Source organism: Pelophylax lessonae (assembly GCF_965119305.1).
Source record: "Pelophylax lessonae genome assembly, chromosome: 2".
Taxonomy (NCBI): Eukaryota; Metazoa; Chordata; class Amphibia; order Anura; family Ranidae; genus Pelophylax; species Pelophylax lessonae.
Genome location: NC_138769.1, coordinates 653,219,401 through 653,241,060, shown reverse-complemented (window position 1 = coordinate 653,241,060; position 21,660 = coordinate 653,219,401). Strand labels below are relative to the sequence as shown.

The window sequence follows — 21,660 nt, the reverse complement described above, 5'->3', positions numbered from 1 at the left end:
TTCAGAGCTTTCTGAAAAAGTCTCTTCTGCTGCGAAGAGTTTATAGGAAAAGAATGTCCAGCCAACCCAAAGCATTATAACCCATTGGAGGTCCCCTAGATCAGGAGTTCCTAAAACGAACCGAAATCTAAACACAAAAATGTAATATATTGCAGCTCACTGGTCCTAAAATGTGTTGGCTGCATTGGTTTTCTTTTTTTAGGCTTTTTCCCCCTTTCCTGACAGTAACACATTTCCTGTCCAAGAGTGGTAATGCTCACAAACTCCAGTGTATCTACAGAGGAGCAGCTTTGTCACTTTAGGCTGCTCACCACATTTGGGCAACAAACAACTCCTCATCTTTTCATTATATGTGGGGCAGAGAGATTTGTAGTTTTTAGAAGATAGCTTTGAAGGCACATCGCAATGTTCAATTCACAGAAAGTTAGAAGGAAGATCAACAGGTATTTTCTGTACTTGCAGAAGTTGTACTTAGCCTGAAAGAAGAAACAAATGCAGCCACAACATCTAAGAGTTAGTGACCTACAATGTGCAATGTTTAGAATATTTGTTCTTGGGTTTAGACCATGGGTGTCTAACCTTTTGGCTTCTCTGGGCCGCATTGAGTGTAGAGAAATTTTCTCGGGCCGCATATAAAATAAATACTATAGTTAAGGTACATAAATAATAAAATGCCGCCACACCTTCCCTGCGCCACAGCGCCCCCCGCACTAATTTAACACAACTAGAGGATGATCAAATGAAATGGAATCAGTATACAGAGGATTACTTCTTCTGAGCGATAATAAAGGAACACTCTAACCACCATGACCACTTCAGTGATTTGAAGTGGTCATGGTGGTAGGAGTCAGAAACACTGCACATGCTCCCCTCCCCCCCTCCCCTCTAAGGCAGCCTCTGCCTAACGTTAGTTGGAAGCTGCTGTGGCCGTGCCCCCGACCTGACTTCCTTCCTCCCCAGCAAAAAAAAAATGTCAGGTGGCAGTGGGCCGCATTGCCTGAGGTTCCGGGCCGCATGTGGCCCTCGGGCCGCAGGTTGGACATGCCTGGTTTAGATATTCATGATTCGGGATATTCTTTGAGAGTATATGAGTGAACCTCTGAATAATTACAAAAAATGAAAGACAATGCTTTTTATTTTAAACCGGAAATCAAAGTGGAAAATCGACTTGATGTGTCTGATGAAATTGGGGTAACATTGTCAGTAACTGTGCTCGACTGCATGCATAAATTGCACAAAAAAACACCAAACATTTCACTAGCTGTAGATAATTTGTGTATTTGTTATTTTCCGTTTTTATATAAATATGAAAAAAACAAAAATCTATCTGTAAAGTAAAACCAAGATATTAACATCTTTTTAGTCATAAGTGTATCCAATAGGACTGGTCATATGATTTTTTCAACAGTCTGGGAAGGCAATATGGGCAATCCATTGCAGCCTTGCAACCACAAAGATGTTAAAAACCCCTGTCCTAAAGTACGATATAAAAAGTTGCGCAGCAAAGAATATAGAACACAAGGGAGTAAATTAATTCCTACAGGAAAATCAAAACATAATCCAGAAAAACAACTTTTGATGTTCTTCTCAACCTAGGGAGGAGAAATTACACAAAAATGACTACTCATCACCAAACATGACGATATAAAACCTACTTGTTTAACATTCTTGCTATACCAAAATCTCCTAGTTTGGCCATGGTCCCATTACTGGTGAGAAATATGTTCTGTAAAAGATAAATATCTCTTAATAACCCAATGATAACACTCTTTTGATCATTTCATCTGTCTTCAAAAATTAACCACATGACTTTTACCTGCGCTTTAATATCTCTGTGAAGCACTTTGCGGTCATGGATATGCTTTAGACCCAAAGAAATCTGCACGAACCAACTGAGAATCTGTCATAAGAACAAATATATACTTTGTAACTTTTTTTTTTTTCTTTTTAGAAAAAGAGCTTTAATTGCAGACATCTCAAAAAAAATACAGACATTTCAATAAGTAAAAACAACAAAACCTTTCTCATTAAAACAAACTGAATATGTACTGTATATCCTTTTACTTCTCCTTTAGGCAATTGCGCATACTTACACCATTGCCTACTTCACATGCCCAAAATATGCAGTTCATATTTCCCTCGTTAGCTCATAAATGGTGCAAAGTAAGGAAAATATATTAACATCTTGAATTAATGTGTGTTTCCAGAGTCAAGCCTTTGACAAAAAGGTTCAGATATGAATCCATGTTTTCAGTAAAGGAAGAATAAATTGTCCAAAGATAAGTCTCGACCTAGCTAGCCATGTAAGACCTAATATCAAAGTAGTTTTAATGAATGTATGATTATGTGACAATATGTTTTGTTTTTCATACTAATTTACTAACAGGTTCAACAACTCATTTAATATTATGCAGATCCTCCCCCATGGGGAGTCAGTTTTTTTCTCATTTTAATACCTAAAAAATTGGTAGGCTCTAGAGCTGCCCTCTATGGAGTTTGAGTCTTCCCACCACCTTACTCCATTATTTAATATTCTCTATCAAATATTAAACTAAACAAAAGTGGGTCCCTCTCATAATATCAAGGTCCTAGATCCTAAAAACTGCACTCTACCTAAACTATTTGTAGGCTCTGTTGCTGTTCTCCTTGGAGTTTGGGTCTTCCCACCACCTTACTCCATTATATAATATTCTTTATGAAATATTAAAGTAAACATTTAACCACTTGCCGACCGCCGCAAGTACATATACTGCGGCGGTCAGCCCCAGCCAGGCAAAGTGACGTACCGGTACGTCACTAGCCTGTCACTGACTTGTGAGCCAATAGCGGGCGAGCGCGCGCCCGCCCTGGCTCGTTCCCTAACAAGTCAGTGCGTGTGACCGGCGGACCCGATGTCCGCCGGTCACTCGCGATCGTTCACCGGGAAGGGAGAAAGGCAGGCGGCTAATGTAAACAAACCGACTGTCATTCTCCCCTGTGTAAAAATGGAGATCAGACGGTTATACTATGTAGGACCGTTGATCTCTGTTTTTACACTAGTAGCCATGTCCCATCACAGTTAGAAACACGCCCCTAGGACACACTTAACCCCTCCCTCTCCAATACAGTTAACTCCTTCCCTGCCAGTGTTTACAGTAACAGTACAGTTTACAGTAGCAGTGCATATGTATAGCACTGATTACTGCAGTAATGTCACTGGTAACCCCAAAAGTGTCAAAAATGTCAGTCAAGGGTCCGATCTGTCCGCCGCAATGTCGCAGTCCCGCAAAAAAAATCGCAGATCGCCGCCATTACTCGTTAAAAAAAAAAACACCAAAAATGACAAAAATCTTTCCCTTTGTTAGTAAACGCGATAACTTTTACGCAAACCAATAAAAATACGCTTTTTGCGATTTTTTTTACCAAACATATGTAGCATAAAACAAATTGGCCTAAAATGTTAAAAAATTTTGATGTTTACATTTTTTTGGGGAATTTCATATAAAAAAATGTGAAAAATATTGTTATTTTTGCAAAATTTACGCTCTTTTTTTGTTTATAGCGCATGATCAAAAAAATCGCACAGGTGATCAAATACCACCAAAAGAAAGCTCTGTTTGTGGGAAAAAAAGGACGTCAAATTTGTTTAGGTACAGTGTCACATGACCGCGCAATTGTCCGTTAAAGTCACGCAGTAAAAAAATCGCAAAAAAAACCCTGGTCAGGAAAGGGGTAAAATCTTCCGGGGCTTAAGTGGTTAACAAGGAAAGTGGGTCCCTCTAATAATATCCAGGGTAGCTGTGCAGATCCTAGGAATTCAAGTACAGAGATTTCACCAATGTATTTTATAGAAGGAACAAGAAATCTTAGCTAGAACTCACTCACATCTGCTAGAAGCTGAAGTATCACTTTTAGGAGGTCTGACATTTTAACGGGTGTTGAAATTCTTCTTTTTCAGCCAAGATGGTCATTCTGTATTACAGCAGGAGCTACACTGTAAAGAACACTTCAGCAAAATCTTTCCTTACCTGGTCTTCATCAAAGTGAACACCTCTCTGTTTGTTTATTCTGTTTGCCAGATCCCCGCAATCACAGTATTCCATCACAATGTACAGACTATTCTTCTCTAGAATGAGACACGGTGGGCTAAAAATATATACATGTAGAGACAGACTATACATTTAAAATGTACTACAATATCTCTATGAATATGTTGTGAGGACTGGATTCTAGGTTTTTGCACAGTAGTCCAAGATCTCTTAGCTGCATGCTTTCAGTAGTAGAACATATCTGGGGACCTCAAACATCATTGCTTCACATGGATTGTTGACCTATATGCTGACCCCCTGACAGCCGACTATACGCAATTTTGTGGGTGCCCACAGCTGAAAGGGAGGGAGAGCTGGAGGGGATCTAGCTAAGTAGAGTTGATGGCTGGGACTCTCCCACTACCACTCTCCTTTATATGTTTGTAGCTACTGGAGGTGGATGGCCAGCAAAGTGGGTGCTTGTGGCTCCTGTGCTACCTATAGTATAGGTCATCTGAGGGACTTCCCTGCTGTAAACCACATCATGAAGTGCTGACTGTCCCTTGGGTGACATGATGAAAGATATATATTTTTACTATGGTGAAATAAAGGTTATGCATTATTGTATCGTTCGTGCTGTATGAAATGCTGGGGAGTCTGGCTACTCCATCCATCACCACCACTAACAGGAGTTGGTTGCTCTGAACCATGATGACTGCACCCCTAGTGCTGGGCTTAGATGACCAGACCCCAGGCACCTGAATGATCATGTCAGCCTTTTGTAAAAGCTCCATCAACTGTGTTATGTGAGTATTTTAGTAAAATGTAATGCTATAAATGTCCTATTGGAGGCAGGATGGGGTATTTTTTATATGCAGAGCTAGTTTTTAACTGTGCAGACCAACATTCCAAAGAAAGGAAAGATGGTCTTATATTTCTTCAGATATAAAGAACCTCCTTACTCCCCTCGCTTGCCCACAGTTCTCTTGTTGAATTAAGCCTCAAATGAGGTAGACAGGAGAGGGTCACTAAAAAAAGCTAAAAGTGATCTCAATTATCGAGGCTTGGTTCTGCCCCTGTAACCTCGCTATGATAAAAGACAGCTCTGCTCCTACCCCAAAGTTCTTTTCTTATAATCTGTTATTGTACATTATACAGTATAGTAAAAGCTGAGACAGTGCATTTCATGAGCAGATAGATTATATCCCTCTATTAAAAAGAGACAACAAACCTTTAAATGATGTGAAGAAGGTTACAATATTTGGATGGTTCATTTGAGACAAAAGGGTAACCTCCTTCTGAGATGCCTCTTTCTCTTTTGGGGGCATCTATAAGAAAAAAAAAAAAGATATTACATACAGCAACGGTTATTAATATTGTATGTTTATCATGCAATACTTAAACAGTCAGGTCAGTACTTGACCCAGTGGACTGTACAAAATATGTCCTCTCATATAATCTAAAGCCTCGTAGACACAAAACGAATTTCCGCCGACCGGTCGTCCGTCTTTTGCGCAGAGTGATGTCTGTTGGTTGGAATGTGCTCTAAACTGCACATGAATTTTCCCGCACGACAGAATTCTACTTCAGAAGTGACGTCATGTGTTGGATTGCTTTCTATGTGTTCTATCATCTCTAAGCATGCCTAGTCTTGCTCATAAGATTTTTCCCCATCGAAATCTGTACTAATGAGACGAAAATCGGATGTGTTTTGACGGTCGACAAAAATTTTATAGCCTGCACACCAGGATTTTTTTCGGCCGAAAAGTTCGAGTCGGTTGTCGGAAGCATCATACTAACAAGCCGAAAATCGGCAGATCGGTCGTCTGAAGAAAATTCCCGGCCGAATTTCCACTCGTGTGTACGGGCCTTAAGTCTTTCTCCCTGACTTGTTCTTACCCTCCTATACATTTAACCGCTTGCCGACTGCTCACAGTATATTTACTGCGGCAGTCAGCCCCTCACAGGCAGAGTGACGTAGGTCTACGTCGCTCGCCTGTGAGGCTCTGGGGAGCGAGCGCGCGCCCGCGGAGGCGCGCTCCCGCTCCCGCGCGGTCACGGACCCCCCCGCGCGTGTGACCAGCGGACCCGATGTCCGCCAGTCACTCGGCGATCGGCGGGGGAGAGGGAGAATGTCAGGCAGCTTGTGTAAACAAGCCACCTGTCATTCTCCTCGCTGTAAAAACACTGATCACATGGATCTACTATGTAGATCCATTGATCAGTGTCCTTACAGCTCAAGCCACAGCCAATCACAGTAGAAAGCACGCCCCTAGGGACACACACAGCCCCTCCCTCCCAAATAAAGTTAACCCCTTCACTACCAGTGTATTTTTACAGAAACAGTGCATATATATAGCACTGATTACTGTAGAAATGTCACTGGTAACCCCAAAAGTGTCAAAAATGTCAGTCAAGGGTCCGATCTGTCCGCCCCAATGTCGCAGTACCGCAAAAAAAAACGCAGATCGCCGCCATTACACGTTAAAAAAAAACACCAAAAATGACAGAAATCTTTCCCTTAGTTAGTAAACGCGATAACTTTTGCGCAAACCAATCAAAATACGCTTTTTGCACCAAACATAGGTAGCATAAAACAAATTGGCTGAAAATTTTAAAAAATTTTGATTTTTACATTTTTTTTTGGGGAATTTCATATAAAAAAATGTGAAAAATATTGTTATTTTTGCAAAATGTACGCTCTTTTTTTGTTTATAGCGCAAAAAGTAAAAATCGCACGGGTGATCAAATACCACCAAAAGAAAGCTCTGTTTGTGGGAAAAAAAGGACGCCAAATTCGTTTAGATACAGCGTCGCACGACCGCGCAATTGTCTGTTAAAGTCACGCAGTGCCGAATCCCAAAATACCCCCTGGTCGTTTAGCAGGAAAATCCTCCGGGGCTTAAGTGGTTAAGGATGAAACATTTGTGAGCAAGCAATTCTGAGAAGTCTTGTCCAAATTCTGTTTGTAAAAGAAAAGGGTCTGTCCTGAACTATTTTACTATATAAAAGGGTATGGAAACATCACAGATACAATACATAAAAGGGGGATAGCAGTGGCTTAAGGTGCTCTAGGGTGGTTACTCAGTACTAAGGGTAGAGAGGGCAGAAAAAGAAGATATTAGAAGATATTAGATACACAGGGGTAGGGAATTGGCGCTGCCCAATGGGGTATGGTCTGGTAAAGACGCAATTTAGTGGGGGTCATAAATTAAGTTAATGCATTTATGACCCCCACTAAAGTGCGTCTTTACTAGACTATACCCCATTGGGCAGCGCCAATTCCCTACCCCTGTGTATCTAATATCTAGATATAGCATACTGCTATATTTTAGGGAGGCTGCAGCCCCTTTTTCCCCTGTTACTCCATAGTGATCAATACTCATACCCCTTGAAAATATCCACATTTTGTCATGTTACAACCAAAAATGTAAATGTATTTTATTAGGACTTCATATCTATATAGAAAAAGAAGATAGCTGGGCAATTTTGGAGAGCTAGCTTGTGATGGTCATTTTAGGGCTTTACTTTAATTATTTTGAAGGCCTGTTTTACAGAATAAAGAAGAGAACTCTAGATGAGAGAATACTTAAAGATGTCCATGGGTTCAGGTTATGAGAAAGAAGGTCAGTGAAGAAGCAGCCAGGGTGGTTTGAGGTATACATTTCTATCAAGTTAGACATTAAGGTAGGACATAGGTTGTGAAGCGATTTAAAGTAAATTGTATTCCTAGGTTGAATAGCCAGTAAAGAGAGTTTCCGAGAAGGGCAAGAAGACAAGAAAAAGACAAGAAAAGGTAGCAAGGATAGATAAGTCTTGGAGCAGATGTCATATTAGGTTGTATGGGTAAGACCCCTGTTCGAGGGATACCAGGTAAGAGAATATTGAAGGTGTCAAGATAGGAAATTCTGAAGATGTAGAATTTAGTGGTCAATGTTGGGTAGTAGCAAGGAGAAGTGGCAGGACATACAGTATAGATGAGGAATCAAGAAGAGGGCCGAGTAATGGGTGACCCAAAGACAGCCGGTATGTGGCCTATACAGTATGCTCTACCACTACAAGCTTATTTTTTTTTCCATTTAAAAAAAAAAGAATAGGGAAGGGAAAAATATAGCAGAGTGGTGGTTTAATAATGTGGGAATAGCAATTAATAATAGTGAAAAATCCAGTTCTGTTACAACAGAATTATTTTGTTAATCTAAATACATATAAAACAACAGAAGCTAGAAGGTGAAATGGTATATTTTAAAAGGAGGAAAGCATTAAAAAGGATTACCATGATCAAGCCAGAGATTCCTTTTTTTTGTGAAACAGACCTGAAATGTCATTTTGGATCTAGTTTAAAGTCTCCAGTTTAATGTGATCAATACTCACACCCCTTGAAAATATCCACATTTTGTCATGTTACAACCAAAAACGTAAATGTATTTTATTAGGATTTTATGTGACAGACCAACACGAAGTGGCACATAATTATGAAGTGAAAGGAAAATAATAAATGGTTTGTTTGCAAATAAATATCTGAAAAGTGTGGCGTGCATTTGTATTCAGCGCCCTTTACTCTGATACCCCTAACTAAATTCTAGTGGAACTAATTGCCTTCAGAAGTCACATAATTAGTAAATAGAGTCCACCTGTGTGTAATTTAATCTCAGTACAAAAGCAGCTGTTCTGTGAAGTCCTCAGAGGTTTGTTAGAGATCTTTATTAAACAAACAGCATCATGAAAGCCAAGGAACACACCAGACAGGTCAGGGATAAAGTTGTGGAGATGTTTAAAGCAGGGTTAGGTTATAAAAAAAAATATCTCAAGCTTTGAACATCTCACTGTTCAATCCATCATCCGAAAATGAAGATTATGGCACAACTGCAAACCTACCAAGAATTGGCCATCCACCTAAACTAATAGGCTGGGCAAGGGGAGCATTAATCAGAGAAGCAGCCAAGAGCCCCATGGTAACTCTGGAGGAGCTGCAGAGATCCACAGCTCAGGTGGGAGAATCTGTCTACAGGACAACTATTAGTTCTGCACTCCATAAATCTGGCCTTTATGGAAGAGTGGCAAGAAGAAAGCCATTGTTGAAAGAAAGCCAAAAGAAGTCCCGTTTGCAGTTTGCAAGAAGCCATATGGGGGACACAGGAAACATTTGGAAAAAGGTACTCTGGTCAGATGAGACAAAAATTGAACTTTTTGGCCTAAAAGCAAAACACAATGTGTGGCAAAAAATAACACTGCACATCACCCTGAACACACCATCCCCACTGTGAATCAGTGGTGGCAGAATCTTGTTGTGGGGATACTTTTTTTATCAGCAGGGACTACAGGATAGGCAAAACTTTTTTTTTCCCATTTTGGATAAAGCAAGGGAGGGTTATAAATAAACCCTGTAAGATATTTTTTCACCATCTGTGTCATATTGCGGAGATTTCCCTTCACTTCCTGTCCTATAGTCAAACAGCAAATTAAGGTAATTTCTTTGGGAACCCCCAGGTCACCAGAACTAGTATCCCTATTGGAAGATTTCCCCTCTATCACTTTTCTGGGGACAACCCAAAATTTGGGGTTTTTCTTTCACTTTCAGTGAAAATGGTAAACAGGACAACTAGAGAGGGTGAATCTCCCTAAATGGGGCACAGACAGCAATAAAAACTCACAGGTGTTCTAATCCCTCTCCACTCTATCTAAAACTAAAAATACATTTTGCCTTTAGTTATACTTTAACCACTTGCCGACCGCTCACAGTAATATTACTGAGGAAGGCTCGCTCATGCTGTGTTTAGACCGCTGTGTATCCGCCGGACCTTCAGAGCGCATGCACCGCAGACGTCAGCGGCTGCATGCAGGGCAAATATCTCCTAAACCGTGCAGGTTTAGGAGATATTAATTGTACCTACAGGTAAGCCTTATCATAGGCTTACCTGTAGTTAAAAGTCACAAAAATCGGTATACTACCGCTGTAACTGAGTACACAGGAAGGTGGCAAATTATTATCTTGTGGCTTTTCTGGTGCCACCCCTCTAGACTTATAGAGGCATTGAACTCTTTCCATTTGAATATGCTTGAATCTTCCTTTGCAAATAAGAAGTTAAAGATTTTCATCAAGGGAAGAGGTAGTTCAGGGTATGTGACTGACTCAGGCAGACCACTTATCCTGAATAATTCCTCTTCCCTCAAATTTCCAGATCATTAATCTGGCTCTTTAAATACTTATTATCTCTTTGTTGCTGAATATGCTTAATTTCTAGCGATGACGCGTGTTTTGCAATGCTTTGGGTATCAAGTTCCAGTTTTAGTAATATGAGTATTTCAGGACAAGTCTTGTTATAAATCCGCTATCACATATTTTAGGTCGTTGGTGAAAGTATTTGGTAATTTTTTAATTTATTATTTTGTAATATGTGTGTTTGTACCTCTTTTACTGTGCTCTGACTCCTCTTCAAGCACAAATCCTGGTGTGCATTCCTCCTGAGATGAGGAGTTCCGCTGAGGAACTTGTGAGCTTCCCTCAGTCTCCCCTCCATGTAGGGTTGTGGGCGCCATCTTGGGCTACGCAGTTTTAAAACTCATCTATTTAGGTGACTTTTTCTGACTGATGTGTAGTACTGCCCCCTTGAGGGCTGCTGGATTTTCACACCTTTAGATCCCCCTGTGATACAGGTAGCAACTGCATGCAGAATCTTAACACTTTACTTTCTTGGTTCAGTCAATGAACAGTCTAGGGGGTTGTTGTTTTTGTTGTTTTATTTTAGATGGGGATGAGAGAAGGGAAGAAGTGTAAGATACTCCAACACTTGAACTATTCACAATGCTGAGGACTTCTATCGGAGAATGCGGCAAGGCCACAGCTTCATCCTGCCAATAGATGAATCTGAATAATGTTCTTGAGCACTTATCTTCAGGGCACTCACCTAGTACCCCCTTTCTATCCACAAGCTGACACCCGTCCTCTAACTACTCTACTCCGGAATGGCCCCCTTCCTGGTCAGGCCTTTAGACAGGATCCCCTGTACTCACGATACTGCTTTTCAAGTTCTCCAGTGTCTTAACTCCTCCTAGTCAGCTCTCCTGGACCTCTGGGTTCAGCTCCACACTTCTGGCTCACCAGGCCAACTGCCTGTGACCATACACCAACTGCAGAAGAGGAGGCAGCCGCCACCCTCCTTCCAGGACTCTGCTCACCAGCTAAAGGCCTCGCAGCGCATGTGCTCTTGGCTTTTATACTACACCCCACAATGCACCGGGACAGCAGTCTGTGCCAATCCCTGGGGCTGTATCAAAGCCTGTGTGTCCATTGGTCAGGTTTCCTCCACTGTACAATGTGCCTCCCCATTGGACCAGTGGGGACACTCCCTCAGACCACATGAATCACACACTGAGCACATTGAGCAGATCTAACTCACAGATCCTGCTCCCTGTTAAGCGGAGAGAAATATAGAATTTACCTGCTGCTCCTTTTATAGGCAGACAGAGCCAAAAACTATACTCACTCTCTGGCACCTACCTAGGAGGGTGCTACAGATGTTTGGTGGCAGAGAATTGGTGGAAGAGACTTGGGGTTTTCTGTGTTCATGTGAGCTGTTTCCTGCCCATTCTGTAACAGCTTGCTGCCATTGTTTACGTGCCACTGTTGGTTCACCCAGGTGACAGAACTCCTTGAAGTGTGGGCACTCTTATCACTAAAAGCTTGGTTTCAAATGTCAACTTGAGTGCTGAAGCTCGTCATGACATATTTCAGATAACTGCACTAGCTGAGTTAATGTTATTTCGGAGGAATATAAGAGGGCTGTACTGAAAGTAATGCAAAATTGGGCATTACTTTTTTTATTAATCGACATAGGTCGTTCACATGTCGGTAGAATAACTCTTCCACTATAGTAACTCCTCTTTTTCTACTTTTTCATTGCAGGTAAACCATGGATTCCAAGCAGAAGCAATGTGTCCTCATTGAGTTCTTGAAGAAGAAGGGGTGTAGGCTGCCAGACATCCACATAGGAATACACAATTTTAACAGAGATGACACCTTTGCTCTTGTCAATGATGTAATCTCTCTAAGCATTCTGTAGCTTTCGGTGGATGTCGGACAGCTTGCACCCCTCCTTCATCAAGAACTCAATGACAGCATGTTGATTCTGCTTGGAATCCATTATTTATCTGCAATAAAAAAGAAAAAGGAAAAGAGTTACCATACAGAAAGAGTTATTTTATCACCATGTGAAATTTAAATGACCTATGTATATTAACAAAGAAATATGCCCACATTTGCATTACTTTCTGTACAGGCTTTTATATAGTCTAAAGCAGGCATGTCCAACCTGCGGCCCGAAACCTCAAGCAATGCGGCCCACTGCCCCCTGACAATTTTTGCTGGGGAGGAAGGAAGTCAGGTCAGGGGCACTGCCACAGCAGCTTCCAACTAACAGTAGGCAGAAGCTGCCTCAGAGGGCAGGGGGGGGGGGGGGAGCATGTGCAGTGTTTCTGACTCCTACCACCATGACCACTTGAAATCACTGAGGTGCTCATGGTGGTTAGAGTGTTCCTTTATTATCATTTAGAAGAAGTAAACCTCTGTATACTGATTCAATTTCAGTTGATCATCCTCTAGTTGTGTTAAATTAGTGCGGGGGCCGCGGTGGCGTGGGAAGGGCGCGGCGGCATTTTTTTACATATATACCTTAACTATAGTATATAATTTATATGCGGCCCGAGAGAATTTCTCTACACTCAATGTGGCCCAGAGAAGCCAAAAGGTTGGACACCCATGGTCTAAAGGGTGTTTTGTTTTTGCATGAAGATACCCTTTCATTCTGAACGAATTTTGAGCCAATGACCTGCTTGGCTAGAGTGAACACGGTACTCTTTTATTCTCTAGCACAGCCTTTTTCAGCAAGGGAGCCCACGCACCCTGCGGTGCCTTGAGGTTTCTTCAGGGATGCCTTGACAAAATACAAAAAAATTGCCCAAAAATTGTATACAAGATGACACATGGATGAAGCCTACCTTTTTAGTTACACAAAGTCACAGGTTTTCATTGTGCACTATTACAACCTTTTAGCTGCCGGCGTCCTAACGACCAATGGCATCATCAGTTTATAAGGAGGATGTCAGTCGCCTGCAAAGCATCCTTGTTTGACCCTCCCCTGCCCCGGGCCCTCTCCATCAGTGCTGGGGTCACATTAGCTGAGTAAGAGAAACGGAGGGAGAAGAAAAACATTGGAATAGACTGAACCAATTTGCAAAAGTATATTTGCTTTGGAAGAATAAATCTCCTCTAACGTTGGGTGTCCTACTTGGACTCTGGATATTGCTGCATTATGTAATTATTAGAATAGACTTTACATTTTAGAATGGGGTGCCTCGAGACTGTCTGTAATTTTTAAAGAGTGCCTTGACTGAAAAAAGGTTGAGAAACACTGCTCTAGCATGACGCAGGTGCAAGGTACGCAAATGTTTGATGGCTAATCATTAACTTGCTGTACAAACAAATAAAATGCAACTGCACAGAAGTATAAAGCAGCTATATAAAGTGCATGACACCGAATCGTACATCAGCCACTGTTACAGAAATGAAAGGAACACAATTATTTCTTATTATTTCATACTGTATTAAACATCCTAAAGTATTGGCAGCAATTGGCACTACAACTATCCCACCTTGAAAAGGTTAATCTCCTTTATTACAGATTGGATGTTGTCTTTTTTTCTTTTTGCCAAAAACGCTTTTCCAAAAGCTCCTTCGCCTATCATTCGAATTATTTCATAGTTATCCATTTTTTCTTTACTTCCAGGTCACACCTAAAAAAACAAAAAAAAAACATGACATAACAGATATTTTATAAATGTTTTGCAAAGCAATTACTATTTTGTAGAGGTCTAAACAAAATGCAATATGTACATTTATATCATTGGCATCCAACATATTAAACTTTGATTCTTTGACTTATGGAACAACCCTGGTGGTGATCCTTTAGAGCCCTATTTACAGGTACATAAAAGGTTTATTAGGATGATTCCTACAGGTAGATAAGAAAAGAGGAGCCAGAACAGCACGTATCAAATTCAATCTATTTCGAACTCAAAAACATTTGTCCCATTCCAGCACATAATAACACAGTTTAGAGGCTCGGCAGTATAAACGCCTATAGGACCGAATTGCACAGGCAAGTACTTTTAATCAAGAAGTTGGCAGAGTACTGTAACCAATGCCATTGAGCTTGGAGCGAGTATAGCAATTGGAGGGGCTAGACCCACCTAGGAAGTCAGGGCAACAAGGGTAGGGAAACTGTGGGTCACTGCATTTAGCCTTCGCGAAGGAGGTTCCAAAGGTATAAAGACTGATCACTGCTGCTCTCTCTCCTTTTGTATAGGGTGACTGGTCTTGTATCCTCCCCTGTAGTTTTCTGAAGGCAGCCTGTAATGGGTGGGCCTACTGGGTCCCTCTCACAGCTCTGCTCTCAGCACAGGCTTTATGCAGCCTAGTGATCATATCATTGCTACTTTTACAAAGTAACATCTGGGTTCGCAAAGACATTTGCTACATACAAAGTGTATTCATATCCATTGTTGCCATTGATGAACACATTTGAATGAAACTTTTGCTGTCTGGAGTTTAGCTTTAACAATAGAGAGATGAAATCTTAAAAAATTCACATCCCTAACTGGTTAGGGCAGAAGGCCAGAGTTTTCTCTGTTGCATTCAGTAACATTAACAAGTCTTGTCCCTCTTCCTGTTTGTGACTGGACAGTGAAAGGAGAAGCAGTAGACTCATCTCTCTTTCACTCTGTTCTCTCCTCCTATCAGAAAGCTCTTTGCACAACAATTGGCTCCTTGCACTGCTTCTCCCTCACCCAGTCTTTGCTCTTCTGTAGAAGGGACTGCAAGAGGCTGATACACATTAGGTCCCTGCAGCATAATGTCATAGTGTGCTAGTGTGCATTGCATACTAAAACATTTTGACAAACTTACCTGAAAACGAAGCCCTCCAGTGGAGCGCTGTCACTGCTGACAGGGCTTCCATCTTAACCTGGTCTTCCTTCTGGACTTGCGGGCTCTTGCCATTTGAATGGCCAAACCATGATGAGGTCATTCCCACGTATGCGCACGGGAGTCACGGTCACAGCACTGCTCTCTCAATTGGCAGCATGCCACCCATGACCCGGTAACATCACTGGCTGCTACTAAGGTAAATATCTCCTATACAGTGCACGTTTAGGAGACATTTGGTTCCCACAGGTAAGCCTTATTGTAGGCATACCTATAGGTGTAAATAAACAAGTGGACTTTACTACCACTCTAACAAGTTCGACTCTAGAGCAAGTTTTTTTTTTTTTATTTTATTGCAAACATGCAAAAATATCTTAGTTTTTACCAATAAATTTACTTAAACCCCCAGAAGATTATATACTTTCTGAAAGCAAAGGGTCTGCAGAAAAAAGGATTTTGGTTGCAAATCTTTATGTCTCATAATATCTGTGCAACAGTTTATTAAATGCATATTTTCAGGAAAAAATGTAATACAATGAATTTTAGTGCAAACACACACAATATAATACCCATTTTTCTAGTAAAATATAAAAAATGAGGTTGTGCCGAGTAAATACATACCAAACATGCCAAGTCTTAAAATTGCAGAGTGCGACCTGTGGTATTACAAATAAAAGAAGGTACCGAAAAATCTCCAAAGCTAACACTTTAAGGCCGGGTTTACATACACTATATTGATAGACAGGAAAAGAAAGAAAGTTTTAAAATTGAATAAAGAAATTTTATAAAACAAGGAGAAATTATCCCCTTCTATGCAAGAGGAGGCATACAAGATTTACAATCAAGAACTTAGGGAAATTATGGCAATAGAGGAAGAAGAACAGAAAATTAAAAAGAGGAAAAAGTTTTTTAGGGACTTAGAAGATTATAAAACCTTCAAGGTGTTTAAATGGCAAAACACGTTGGTGGAAAGAGAAGTTCCTAGTTTAGAACATGGCCATTCCTGAAGCAGGTATGGAGACATTGGGTTTTAAGGAACCCAGTGAGATACCCAAAGGAAATGGAGCCTCACAAAAAACATTGCATAAAGATTCCTCTGGGAGTAGGAAACAGAATCCTCCTAATTATCAGAAGAAATCTAAAAACAAAGGTGATAATGGGAAAGGAAAACCACGCCCCACGGCACAGGATCACTATAGAAGTGAACAAGAATATCGTCACCCTTCACCGGAGAGGACACGTAGACACTCGAGATCTAGGTCTCCAAGAAGAGTCCCATTAGATTATATGGGAAATTATTCAGATACACCACACACTCCCAGACCGTATCCTTCGAGTTCTTATAATTGGTATGAACCATTAAGACACAAAAGATATGAAGAAAGGGAAGATTGGATGGAGACACCCCCACCGAAGACACCTATCAGCTCTAAGAAGAAGAGTTTTTTAGGACAGGGTCCCAAGAAAGGAAAAAGAAGAAAGTAAAGAGAGGTTGCAGAGGAGGATCTACTCGGAAGACATGGGTGTCCGCAGAACTTTTTTCAGGGGGGGGGGGGGGGGGGCAACATTTTAAGGTCACCAATGCTCTGCCCCTTTTTCAACAATGTAATGAAGGGGAGGGGCTTATTCCGTATACTTATTTTGAGTATTCATTTTTAAAGAGCAAACAGGAGCATTTATTTTTAAAGCATTTGTTAACCTAAAAAAAAAAAAAATTGATCCTGTTCCCTTAAAACATGTTATACAACACAGTGCTTGTGCTGTGTAATTTGTCCCCTTCTATCACCTAAAATACCTGGCTGATCCTGCCTGGCTATGTCCTCCCCTCTATAAACTGACCACGGTATACCATGGCGACTAAGCCCTGACACTGTGGTCAGTTTACGTGCCTCCGTCATCCATAGCTCTCCTGTCCTCCTCTGTCCTCTCCGCTGCAGACTCTGGGGAAAACAGGTCTATTAAAAAGACCAGACAGGATGGTATAAAGTGGCTTAACAATCACTTTAAAGGGGGAAGTTGAGATTCCAGGGGGGGGGGGGCATTTGCCCCCCCCCTTGCCCCTACCTGCAGATGCCCATGTCGGAAGAGTAATAATGAGGAAACCCATGGAATATTTAACATCAGTGGGATTCAATTAACCAACTCTGAGAAACATACCTTGAATAAAGGGCTGAAATATGCCCCAAAAAAACAATTGAACAAATTTGAAACCTTCATCGATATCCACAAATTTATTAGGAAGTTAAATGTCAAACGACACTTCCTATCCAAAGCCAATGAAAGGAACCATGTTTCCTATCTACCGGCACCTGCGGACAATGGTGGAGGTAAGTTCTATTTACAGCGTTTGGGCGTGGCTATGGGGGCTAAGTTTGCCCCCAGCCTAGCCAATTTATTTATGGCTTTGTGGGAAGACAGGAATGTCTTCTCTAACAGACCCAGACAACTTGTAATGTGGAGAAGTTACATCGATGATACGCTGCTGGTTTGGCAAGGAGATGAACATTCACTGATTTTGTTTATGGAGAATCTAAATTGCAACGATTGGGGGATTAGATTCACATACCAATACAGCAACCTATTAGTGAATTTTCTAGATCTGGTCATCTCTAGAAAAGGTTCCAGCTTCATGACCCAATCATATTTCAAACCAACCGACAGGAATGGTTTTATAGCCTTAGACAGCTGTCACCACCCTACCTGGCTCAGAGCGGTACCCAAAGGACAGTTCAGAAGAGTTAGAAGGAACTGCACCGACGACCAGGACTTTCAACAACAGGCGTTGGTTTTAAAACAAAGATTTCTTGAAAAGGGCTACAAGTCTGAAGAGCTAGAGAGAGAGAGAGATCCAATCCTTGAGTTTGGTTAAACAGGAAACATTGGTAAAACCTAAAGAAGAAACTGTCCAAAACAGAAAAAATTCCAAGTTTGAATACGCCTTTGTTACCAAATTTTCTCAAAATTATAAATGGTTAAATCATGTGTTTCGCAAACACTGGGGAGTCCTACAAAAGGATAAAATCCTAGGACCTACATTACCAGAGACTCCACAGATCATTTATAGGAAGGCTCAGAATTTAAAAGATTTGATAGCCCAAAATCCCATAGACCAACCGACTATATCAAACATTTTTCCAGACATGAAAGGGTTCTTTCCCTGCAGGAATTGCAGGATGTGTAAAGAAGCAAAGACCATAAGGACCAACAAATTTTGTTCCACTGTAACTGGTAAAGAATATCCCATTAAGGAATTCATCTCGTGCCATACTAAGGGGATTGTATACCTATTACAGTGTGAGTGCAACTTACAATATGTAGGTAGGACCATACACACCGCCTCTATACGTATTGGAGAGCATTTGGCCAATATATATAAAGGCTTTCCGGGACATAGTTTGTCCCAACACTATGCCCAATGCCATAAGAAAAATTCCAAAAATTTGAAAATCATCGCCATAGAGAAATACACACCCCACTGGAGAGGGAGCAATCTGAAGAGATCTATATCCAGGAGGGAAACCTTCTGGATATATGAGCTCAGGTGCTCCAGACCTCTGGGACACAACATAGAGTGGGACATCAATGCTCACATAAATAATAGTTGATTCTCCTTTTTTAAATTTGTATGTTTTAATATGTTTTTAACATGTTTTTAAACTGCAAGATTTAATGTTGATTTTATGTACCCAACTATCCCTGAATAGTGTCACCCTTTTCCTATGGACACTCATAAGTGTGTCATGTGTAGGAGAGGAAGGAAAGTGCTTACTTCCGGTGTCACCTAGGCGGGATAATATTTTATCCTAAATTCACATACATAAAGGTTGATTTTAAATAGTTAATAAAGTCTATTTTAAAGTGCATCTATTTAACATAATAAACAACCAGCTTTTTAATCAGAATATATTAGCATCGGCATACACACGGTGGACTTTCCTTGCAGACACCGGAAGTAGGGCAAGTTGCTTCATTGTGTATATAAAGAGGGAAGTGACGGTACTCAAGCCACTCCTGTCTCAGTTGAAGTCCAATAGGAAGAAACGCGTCAGAATAGGAGGCGTACCCGTCACACAAGTTGCTTGCGATCCGTGCTGCAGCCGGACGCAAGCGCCCATAGAAATTCCCCGCACAAACTATCATACATGCTGAAATACAAGACTACTAATGTAAGTGCAATACCGCTTGTTGTAAATAAATGTTAAGAGGTAATACACTATCAGCCTGCTTCTGTCTTTATGTCATACGGTGGAGAGTGATCGGCAGCGTGACATACTGAAGAGATTCATTTGAATGTGAAGGAGGAGGAGAAGATAGTGTTCTCTGAGAGTCATTTGCAAGCGTTTATTTGATTGATATCTGGAAAGAGACCAATTCAGGTGTTTTCACAAGGCACTTTGGAGCACTGTGGGATTTCCTTGTTTTCAGCACATGTGTTATATTTTGGCACCTTATTTTCTTCCGTCTGGTAAGGAGGAATTTCACTCGGTGGTGGATTTATATATTTTGGATTTGGAAGCACTTTTGTTTTTCATCTTCAGTTTTATTCATCACTTTACCCATGGACACTTATGAACTCTTCTGTTTATATTGATTTATTGCACGGATCATTAGAGTGTCAACAGTTTATGTATATTTATTTATGATATCTATGGATTGCAATTTTTTATCCCATTAATTTGGGTCTTCAATATTGTTGTTTAGCACACCCCCACACACATTACATACACTATATTGTCAAAAGTATTGGGACACCTGCCTTTAAAACGCACATGAACTGTAATGGCATCCCAGTCTATGTCCGGGATTCAATATTGAGTTGGCCCACCCGTTGCAGCTATAACAGCTTCAACTCTTCTGGGAAGGCTGTCTAAAAGGTTTAGGAGTGTGTCTATGGGAATGTTTGACCATTCTTCCAGAAGCGCCAAACACGCTCATCCATGTCTTTATGGACCTTGCTTTGTGCACTGGTCCAAATCATTTGGTGGAGGGGGGATTATGGTATGGGGTTGTTTTTCAGGGGTTGGGCTTGGCCCCTTGGTTCCAGTGAAGGGAAATCTTAAGATGTCAGCATACCAAGACATTTTATACAATTTCATGCTCCCAACTTTGTGGGAACAGTTTGGGGATTGCCCCTTTCTGTTCCAACATGACTATGCACCAGTGCACAAAGCAAGGTCCTGACCTCAACCCGATAGAACAGCTTTGGGATGACTTAAGCCCCGTACACACGATCAGATTATCGAACGATCTGTCGTCTGTTTTTTGTGGCATGCTAGTCTGATGTGGAAAGTGAAGAGGTTATTTTAATATGAATTTTCCCGTACAACAGAATTCTACTTCAGGAGTGATGTCATATGTTGGATTGCTTTGTATGTGTTCTTTCATCTCTGAGCATGCCTAGTCTTGCTCTTAAGATTTTTTTCCGTCTAAATCTGTACTAATCAGACGAAAATCAGACATTGTATTACGGACGACAAAAATTATATAGCCTGCATATCAGGATTTTGTCAGCCGAAAAGTCAGAGTTGGCTGTCGAAAGCACCATACTAGCAATCCGAAAATCGGCAGATCGGTCATCGGACGAATTTTCCCTACAGATTTTCTTATCGTGTGTACGGGCCTTTAGGGTGGAGACTGTGAGCCAGGCTTTCCTGTCCAACATCAGTGCCTGACCTCACAAATGCGCTTCTTGAAGAATGGTCAAACATTCCTATAGACACACTCCTAAACCTTGTGGACAGCCTTCTTAGAAGAGTTGAAGCTGTTATAGCTGCAAAGGATGTACCAACTCAATATTGAACCCTATGGACTAAGACTGGGATGTCTTTAAAGTTAATGTGCGTATAAAGGCAGGCGTACCAATACTTTTGACAATACCGTGAATGTGCAAATTGGATGTGGGTTTCCCCGCTTTGCGCTGCCCCATCTGCTCTGTAAAAGTGATTGGCGGCCATAGAGCCACCACATCACTTTCACTTTAAAGCCGGAAACCGGCTGAACAAAACAGACAAAGGCTGATGGCTGCTAATTCAACCATCAGCTTGTAATAAACAATTCACTCTTGGGATGTATGTAGTCGATCTAATGACTGACTTCTGTCAAACGGTAATGTTGCAAAATTTGAATTCGGTAAGTGGTTGCAGCTCTGATGAATGTATTCCTGCATCCACATTGCTTGTATGGATGGGGGAATCCCTTTTTTTTCCAATCTGCTGTCTGATCAAAAAAAAATTACCCATCTATGCCCAGTCTTGAATCCCTGGACCTGAGCTGAACCTATGTTTACCTGTGTGGACCTTTTGAAGGTCTTTATTGTAGGATTTATAATTATTAATACATTATGGAGAAATCAGAAGGATACGTTTTTTTTTTTTTTTTTTGCAGGCTTGCCCCCTACGAAGAAATAAAGTTGCATAGAGATAAAAAATCATGTAAAACATACAAGTTTGCCCTAGGTGAACTTGTATATTTGTGCTGTAGAGAGTGGAGAGATCCCAACTATAAGGCTATAAAGTGTTAAGACCAAGGCGGTGTAAGCCACCTCACTGACCTCTCTCTTTTATTTGTAATATACATTTTTACAGAGGACTGAGAGTATAGATATCGCTAAATTCCCAGCACTCTGACAGCAGGGATGGTTCTGGTACACAGTGGTCATTCTGACAGCTCCTC

At 41.0% G+C, this 21,660-nt stretch overlaps 1 protein-coding gene across 3 annotated transcripts in view; it reads right to left on the bottom strand.

Moving 5' to 3' along the window:
- The window catches only part of LOC309546303 (serine/threonine-protein kinase Nek5-like), a 114,805-nt gene that overhangs the window by 52,901 nt on the left and 40,244 nt on the right, over window positions 1–21,660 (bottom strand). For all 3 annotated transcript variants that reach the window (XM_082245908.1, XM_082245907.1, XM_082245909.1), the window contains exons 2-6: window positions 13,659–13,799; window positions 5,239–5,335; window positions 4,008–4,105; window positions 1,817–1,900; window positions 1,656–1,726 (exon numbers count right to left, since the gene is read on the bottom strand). In XM_082245908.1, coding sequence (XP_082102034.1) covers window positions 1,656–1,726; window positions 1,817–1,900; window positions 4,008–4,105; window positions 5,239–5,335; window positions 13,659–13,775 — 467 coding nt within the window. In that variant the 5' untranslated portion in view covers window positions 13,776–13,799. The remainder of the gene's footprint in view (window positions 1–1,655; window positions 1,727–1,816; window positions 1,901–4,007; window positions 4,106–5,238; window positions 5,336–13,658; window positions 13,800–21,660) is intronic.